This window comes from Parambassis ranga, chromosome 3 (genome assembly GCF_900634625.1).
Source record: "Parambassis ranga chromosome 3, fParRan2.1, whole genome shotgun sequence".
NCBI classification, from domain to species: Eukaryota; Metazoa; Chordata; class Actinopteri; family Ambassidae; genus Parambassis; species Parambassis ranga.
In genome coordinates, this window is record NC_041024.1 from 18,613,615 (window position 1) to 18,622,516 (window position 8,902).

Genomic DNA, 8,902 nt, shown 5'->3' on the forward strand with positions numbered 1-8,902 from the left:
ATTAAGTTGACAAGTAGACATTTAGCATTGTATCCAGTCCTCTCCCTTCAGTCGATTCGGTTACATTTTTCACAGTCCAAATATTTGCATTATTAACATCAATGCTAAAAGCAAAAAGCTACTGAATATGGGTTAGAGCCGCTTTTAGCAGGTGGTTTGATACCTCCCTTCCTTAATAAGGTGGCTGACGTCAGAGTAATGGGCGGTGTGTGCGCGCGTGTCTGTTTGAGAGAGAGAGAGAGAGAGAGAGAGCGCGTAGGAGATGGGTGTCCGCAGTGCGCATGTGTAAACAGTGATCTGTGCTGCGGTGGAACAGGGGCAGGAGACACACAACTAGAGAGATGGCGCGGCACCCGACCGGAGCGCAAGGACAGCTGGTTGGCGGTGGGGGGGCTTGAATCATAAAGAGAATCAGCAAAAAAATAAAAATAAAATAACCAAAAATATCAAGAAAAAGGGGGATTCGGAAAAGGATTTTCCATTCTGCAAAACAGCGTCAGAGGTAGGAGAATAATCAAATAGGTGAATATAAGGACAGAGGCAACAGCAAGGAGGCTACTGCAAGAAGAAAAAAGCAACAAAAGAAAATTGAACTTTACTGGACGCGAGGACTTCTGGACATCAGCTAACTGCGGTAGGTCAGATAGATGGTTTGTCCACAGCGCTGCCCGGATCATGAACGCACAGCTGTCGATGGAGAATATTGGCGACCTGCACGGAGTGAGCCATGAGTCTGTGGCCGGGCACGGAGAACTGCTGAGTGGCCACAGTCCCCATTCCCGTCCGAGCCCCCGTGGTCTGAGCCACCGTGCTATGGGCATGGCGACTCTGCTGGACAGCGGAGACTATCATCCTAGCCACCCCGGACACCTGCATCCAGCCATCAGCATGTGTGAAGCCCCCCCTGGCATGAGTGCGAGCAGCACTTACACTACCCTAACCCCCCTGCAGCCCTTACCTCCCATCTCCACGGTGTCCGACAAGTTTCCTCCACATCATCACCACCACCACCATCCCCATCATTCTCACCCCCATCCTCACCAGAGGATCCCCGGAAATGTCAGCGGCAGTTTTACGCTGATGCGAGAGGACCGGAGTCTGGCGCCAATGAACAGTCTGTATCCCGCATATCATCACAAGGATCCCTGCATGGGCCAGAGCCTCTCCCCGCTGTCTGGTTCCGGTCTGGCCAGCATACACACGTCTCAGGCCGGCATCCCCCCCTACGCTCATCCCGGTGCCGCTATGCCTGGTGAGAAGATGCTCACCCCCAGTGGGTTTGAGGCTCACCACCCGGCCATGCTCGGCAGACACACAGAGCAGCACATGAGCTCCTCAGCGGGCATGGTACAAATCAACGGCCTCCACCACCACCCGCATGCCCACCTTGGTGCGCAGGGGCACGGCCAGGGGCTCGTGAACAGCCGGGAGCAGGCCTCCGGGCCTGGGCAGCAAGGAGGTGGCGGTGGAGGGGGTGGTGTTTCTGGGGGCCAGATGGAGGAGGTGAATACCAAAGAGGTGGCGCAGAGGATCACCACTGAGCTGAAGCGCTACAGCATCCCTCAGGCCATCTTTGCCCAGCGGGTCCTGTGCAGGTCCCAGGGGACCCTGTCTGACTTGCTGAGAAACCCCAAACCCTGGTCAAAGCTCAAGTCCGGCAGAGAGACCTTCCGCCGCATGTGGAAATGGCTGCAGGAGCCTGAGTTCCAACGCATGAGCGCACTCAGGCTCGCAGGTGAGCGGAGCCTCGGTAAAGTCCATTTTTTTTGCTTTCATTTTTAATGTGTTACACAGAAAACATACATTAATAGTGCCGTTTAGTCAACACAGAGGGATGTTTGTCCTCCATGTTCCCTTTTGAGCCATAGGTCAAGTGGGCGGGGAAGCAAAGCTAGACAGTTTGTTTTAAGTGGATAACCAAACCCCAAACATTATTATAGCAATACAAGTGCAACACGTGCTCTGAGGGTGTTATTCAGGACAAATGTTCCTCATATGGCTCATCACAACAACATGTAACACAATCCACATGCCTTCAGAAATAAACCTTTATTTAAAATGCTGAAAAAGTCAAAAGGCGTCAAATTAAGAGATGAATCAGTGCGAGCATTATGGGCTGGTTAAGCCTGATTCTTCAAATATGGCCTTCAAATATTACTTTGAGGTCAAATTCAACATAAACAACACGTGAAAGATCCTAAAAATGCTTCACCATGCTGCTGATGCACATCCACAAACATGAGTGGCCTGACATCAATACGCATCCCTTTCTGTCTGTACACTGATTTTGGGGCTTGTGTGAAATGAGTGCTCATGTCATTTTACCTCAAATTATCGACCGCTGGTCTGTGTGCGTAAACTGATCCTTCTCCCAGAAATCGTTAGGAATGTGTTTATTTTGGTGGAGATGCAACTGATCAGCCTTTTTTTTGGTGCTGCCCTTGGTGTAAACAGAGAGAGAGAGAGAAAAGGAGGTTTGAACTTAGAGTCTATGATAAACTAATGAGTTTATTGCATGCATTATTTAGTTGGTGAAACAGTCAGTACAATTATGGACGCCAATTTCTCAATAGAATAGAACACAGCACGTGTTTATGTTTTGCTCTTAAAGTAACCCTGACTGGACTGAGGTTTCTCTAATTAACTGATAGAGCTCTGTATTAATTTGTCCCTAAGGTAAGCACGAGTCAATTAGGGCTCGTACTGAGGCCCAAATTGCACGTGCGCGTTCACAGACATCCATTGGATTTATTTTAACGTTTATAGCCCCAATCAATGACCTATAAATGGGCTTTTTGGCTTTTTGAAAAGTGAGGCTGCGGCTACACGGTGGAAAGTGCGTGTAATTTGTGTGTGTGTGTGTGTCCGTGCGTGCAAACACACGCGTACACGTCAGTGTACGTAATCGCAATTGATTATTTTTCAGTTTTCCCATCTGCTGCTGATGCTGTGTGTGTGTGTGTTAGTTGAAGATGAGATTTTATCACTGACTTTTGCAAATGAGTGCAAAAAGATCCGTTTCACTTTTGTGAGCTGCTTTGCATTTGATCGTTAATGTGATCAGCCTGTAATTAAACTAACACCCAGCAGCCTGTGGATTAGTATGGATGCTGTTTTATTTTATTTCATAGGAAGATATATTCTTACTGCTCTGCAGGAACATAAATGTTCAATTTTACATTTTCATCACTCATATTTTCTTTTTTCTTTCTTTATGGCAAAGCTGGATTCTCTTTTTAACTTGTAAAATATTAAGGCCTTCTTCAGGAATAAAAATTTAAGAATAATATATATAGATTGGGAAAAGAGAAAAAAAATACAGTTGAAATCTAAATTAATTTGGAGGGAATAGTCTGAGCGCCATTTTATTGATCTGTTCGTTCCTTAGTGGACCAGATATGTGATCGTGTGCTGAAGTAGATGTGATATACTTATTGATCTTAGGCTCTGAATTAATCTCGGGCCTTTTCTCTTTTTCCCACGTATTCAATTAGTCATCAGGGTTGTTTGAATAGAATAGAATAGAATAGAATAGAATAGAATAGAATAGAATAGAATAGAATAGAAAATACGATTTTTGCACAAATGATTTTGAGATGCAATATTCAAGATGCAAAGATGCAAAATTTAATTAATTAATTAGAAATTAGTAAGTGAAAATTCACCTGGTAGTTTGTGATGCATGTTTTCTGCAATGTAAGAGAATTGTCGCGTTCCAGGTTGCATATTTGTAGAATGTTCAGCTCAGACGTCTGTTTGTTGTTCTCCCCCCCTTAAACGCAGGCCTATCGTCACACCGTCTCAGTGCAGGCCCCGTGTGTGCAGTGTGTGGAGTTATCTGTGTGTTTGTAATGATTAGCCGGGAGCAGCAGCGATGTGTGTGTACCTGTGTGTATGTGTGATTAGCCTGATAATGAGGCCGTTGTTATGCCCCTTTGGTCCTGGGAAAGCGGCCTGTCTGTCCGGCCTCCTGTGCCGCTCTGTGGTGGCTCCTGCTGTCTGAGTGGCCTTCAGTCTGGCTGATTTATAGCCGCCCTTGCACGAGGAGCTCCGGCTCTGTTAATATTTACCAACACTGGAAACAACGGGCTGCTCATACACACAATTATACTCCGGTTTATGGTCATGCCAATAGGCAGCAGTACTGTACTTTAGCACACGACTTGAAATGAGGTTATGAGGTGGGATCTGTCATACATTGGCGGTCACTGAATGGATTTAATAATTCGTTTTATTTTATTGCGTCCTTTATACAGTGCATGGTTTAAAACACTGCACACCTGACCTCAAAAAGATGAAAGGTCTTTCTAAATGTTAGCCTAATATTAATTGCATGCATGCTCCTATAGTATTAAATATATATAGTGGAGTGACAGCTCAAGTAACTCACTTTGCATATTGTGTTTCTGTTAAACATGCGTCCAGTTGTTTGCAATAATCCACTTAAATGCTTTTGTTTATTATGCAAAATAAATCAGCATTGGTTTAGGTTTGTTTTGTCGTAGTAAGTGCCCCTGATCATTTCTTCACTCAATCCGTACCAGGCCTTGCTTCAGCAGCCCATGTCTGCCCCCTCCTGGTCTAAGCTCACCTCAAATTGAATGGCTAGACCAAGGGTTTATTAGCAAAACCATGAAATTACACAGAAACCAGATCATAAAGAGAGCCTCGGTTTATTGCCAAATGTATCCCTGAGAGTATATTTTAGAACTAGATGAGCTGTTGAGATGTGGTCAGGTTTTCCAGAGATAGGCTCATTGGGGGCGTTGTTGCTTTCAGCACCATGGACAGTGCTCATTGTTTCAGGCTTCTGGTCTGGCAGTGGAGCTCTGTGGACTCCATGGACCAAATGAAGGGTCTCTGACAGTCATCACAGTGGAGTTTGTGATCTTTATCAAAGTCTGCAGGATCATCAGCCTATCAATATATTTGGTCACTGAGTGTTGTCAATATTTTTGCAGTAGACTTTCCCTATAGAATGTGTGATTGCATTTGTGGAGGCCTGAACATGCTCAGAAACTCACCAAACTTGGTAGGCATATTTGTTCCCAAAATATTTCATAATTTGCAGACTTTTGAAACACAGATGGAAAAATGGCTCCATAGCGCCCCCTAATGCGTAGCCACTCTGGCCGGTTTGACATAGGATCATGAAAATTAGTACACATGTGTGTCAACTCCAGACGCACAAAAAAGTCTCTTGGATTTTGCAGTACCACCCACATACTTTATCCAATGTGGACAGAATCTTACAATACTGATAGGCATCCAAGTCTGAACAGATTGATATGCTAATATGTTTATGTTTTATGTTATCAGTCATTTATGTCTATGCTTTGCCTTCTCTGACAGTGTCTTTCTATCTGTCTGTATATATCTTTCCTCTCAACAGCATGTAAGCGTAAGGAACAGGACCATAGCAGAAGTGAGCGGGGGAATGTGACCAAGAAGCCCCGGCTGGTGTTTACAGATGTGCAGCGGCGGACGCTCCATGCCATCTTCAAAGAGAACAAGCGTCCATCCAAAGAGCTGCAGCTCACCATCGCCCAGCAGCTGGGCTTGGAGCTGGCTACAGTCAGCAACTTCTTTATGAACGCACGCCGGCGGAGCCTAGACAAATGGGTGGATGACGGCTCTGGTCACCCAGCCAACTCTGGCCCCAAAGCCTGAAGACGGACTGATTTGACCAACTCATGGACTGACTCAACCTCGGTGGAAAAGCTTTAAAACAAAGAGAAACTTAAAAAGACCTTGAAGCAACATTTTGCCCTTAAACCTGTACTATATTGATATTTATAGTATCCAAAGATGAAAAGACAAACCAAAGACTTCTTGTTTGACCTGCTTTAAAATGTTTGTTTCAGCAACACATTTATGTGTAACATACAGCAAAATGACTATAGTTTTACTCCCCCTCAACACACACACTCACTGTCAGTGGTCTCTAGCTTTACTACACCCCCCACCTCCCCACCCAGTATCTATCATTTGCCATCCTTATCTTTAATCTGATTGGTTGGTTTTAATGATGGGTCCCTAAACGGAGGTTTAATCAGCCTATTGGCAGTCTGATCTGCAGCTGTCCACACCCTTGAAAAACAGCCAGAATGTGGAGCTCCAGTGGGATTGGCCAATCAACTTCAAAGAAAACGATCCTACAGGAGCAACTGGATTGTCATGCAACCTTGTTTGAAATGGTGGACTATCTGACTGTCTGTCTGTTTGTCTTACCGAGCAGGTGTCTGTCTCTCTATCAAGCATTCCAGACAGACAGGAAAATGTCCATGTGTAGACTGCTAACCCAGAAACCAAAAAAAACCTGACCTCAACCCACACAGTAGTGCTTTCTTCCAACATGCTGAGGCGTTCATAAATTAAACAAAAACCCAAAGCCTTCAACACCCTGAAGCCTCACATGCAGCTTAGAGATAAAACCATTGAAACACATGCTATGAAGCAATTTGACCAAAGAGTATATTTTGTAGTTAATGAGATTATTTTATATCTCTTTTCATCCCTTACCTCCAGAGACAGACTGTTAGTAGAAATTAATGTTAACTGCTCATGGTCAATACCACATTTTGCTTAAATCTGTCCCCTATTCTAATTTAAATAACACATGTTATATTTGCCTTATAGATGCCTTCTTTAAATCAAACACAATATTCCATATTTTAACTTTATTTCACAATCTGTCCACTGAATGTTACTGTAACTGCTCATTGTGAAGATAAATCATACAGATACATCCTCCTGTGTTAATCTAATGCCTACAAGTGTAGCTCTAGTGTCAGCCAGCAGCTGGCAAACAAAGACAAATCTAGTCAGTAGTGTGTTTCCTCTGCAAAAGTGAAAATACTGTAGTCTTGACAGTGTGTGTGAGACAGACAGCCTCTGATGTTTTTTATTTTCTCTCTTGAGGGCAAATAGCATCACCACTTTATTAATAAGCACTGAGCGAGGCTCCATCATCCACCTGCACTTCACATGTACTTGATTTTATCTCCTCATGAAACGATGTTGGACTGAGGGAATGATATCAATGATCAAATCACTTTCAGGCGCTTACACAGCAATGTCATCTTGTCACCTGAATACAAAAGCACTCCCACCCCGCCTGCTGATGATACCCCACTCTCCCTTCCCCACTATTCTCGCTCTCCTGGTAAGCTATGCATTTCAGCACTAGGAGGAAAGCACTACACAGGGCTGACCCAGGGCAGCACAGCATTACTTATATTAAGCTGCCGCCCCCTCCTTGTCATTCCTCCTCATGGCCAGGGTTAGCAGCTCTACATTCATCAGAACAAACGCTGCAGGAGAGGTGAGAGAGGGCTGCTTCTTCATCTCTGAGAGAAAAACCAAAAAAGATGACAAAAAACAAAAAATGTGTCAAGACCTGCTGATGTTTTATAGTGTGAACCAAAGATGCTACCTCACTCAAGTTCCATATGTGATTTCTATCACTTTGATGATACCAAAGATAACCAAAGATTTTTTCTCATTGCACGGCCTCTACGAGTGGTGTTAAAAGATGTGTGATTTATGTTTCCCCCTCCCCTTGTCTCCTCTCTCTTTGCCTTTTATTCTCCCCTGCCCTCCCCCACCCCCACCTGCTCTCAACCCATGCACCCCTGCTATGCGTGCTCTTGCTTCATCTGTGCTCTAAATATAGCCCCATAAATAGTCATGCTGATGTAGCTATAGGCAGATGTGCTGATCTAGCCTTAGATACACACAACTGGCCATTCAGGTGCCTAAGGGGGTACAGCTCACTTGCTAGTAATGTGATCTGTCTGTGTTTGTGCTCATTAGTAACATAAGTGCATTAATGTCTACCACTTGACATTGAAAATCAGACACATTGTGTAAAATCAAAGTTGATGAATGATTTCTAAATAGTCTGTGTAAATTTGATGTTGTACCCCACCAGTCTTTTTTGCAGCTTTATTTCCACCTGTCCCCGCCTCTTAGTGTGTATCTATAGGCTTATAATATTGATCCAAAAAAATAAGGTCAGACATCTTCATATGACAATAGGCAGACAACCTGACATAGCCATGGGCAAAATCGTTGACTCAACTATAGGCAGACATGTTCCTGAAAGTAGAAGCAGACGTGTTGCAATCTTTCTAAAAACTCCCAGGACGAGTGCCTTGCTTGAACCAAAGTGTTAAACCGCTGTTGACCTCTCACTTTTGACTCTGTGAATACCTCAGCCTGTAGAAGGGCCACCACTGAAGAAACAAGGAAAAGGGTTTTTTGTTTTTGTAATCACACCGTGGTGCTTTCGCCAGCGCAACCATGCAATGAAAACATACCAAAGGAATTTTTGTTGTCCACTTCTACAAATCAAACCAAAGGTCTTTGTTTCTCTTCCCGTCTGCTCCCGTTATCCCTCCATCCCTCTTCCCCCTTCGTCTCTCTACTGTGTGTAGGAAAGGTCCAGCACTCTGGCCGTGCATGTCTTTACCAATGTCTCTGAATACCTCATAGTAATAATTCCTTTGAGTTCTGCATTGAGATGTCTATCTGTGAGTAAGGCAGAACTCCACTCTTGTGGTAATTGTTATTGTTACTTCAAAAGCTGTATTATCTATTTTAAAGTTGTTGGTTTTTTTTTTGGCAGAAGTGCTCTGTTTCAAATCATGGAGGACAAGTTTCAGGGTTGATGTATGAAACTTAAGGGATGGAGGGAGAAGCGTATTTTTTATCAGACATTGGGTTATGCCAATTTTATGATGGTAGACTATTGCTTTTACAGGGTAAAACCAACTGCTGTGATATTGTGTTCATATTATCCCCTTTCTCTACTTCTGTGTTGTGATTTTATTTAATTGCATTTTTGTATTGTTTAACCACTATTTTAATTTATGCATTTGTAGAAACTTCTAGATTTGTA

At 43.8% G+C, this 8,902-nt stretch overlaps 1 protein-coding gene across 2 annotated transcripts; it reads left to right on the top strand.

The window, feature by feature from the left end:
• Nucleotides 1-348: 348 nt before the first annotated feature.
• onecut1 (one cut homeobox 1) lies at nucleotides 349-8,457 on the top strand. 2 transcript variants are annotated; one of them, XM_028401989.1, is made up of 2 exons: nucleotides 349-1,750; nucleotides 5,393-8,457. In XM_028401989.1, the coding sequence occupies exons 1-2, from the start codon at nucleotides 676-678 to the stop codon at nucleotides 5,668-5,670; spliced, it is 1,353 nt and encodes a 450-aa protein (XP_028257790.1). In that variant the 5' UTR covers nucleotides 349-675; the 3' UTR covers nucleotides 5,671-8,457. The 2 variants fall into 2 exon arrangements, with proteins under 2 accessions (XP_028257790.1, XP_028257791.1); XM_028401990.1 differs by having other exon boundaries at nucleotides 349-1,735.
• The last annotated feature ends 445 nt before the right edge of the window (nucleotides 8,458-8,902 follow it).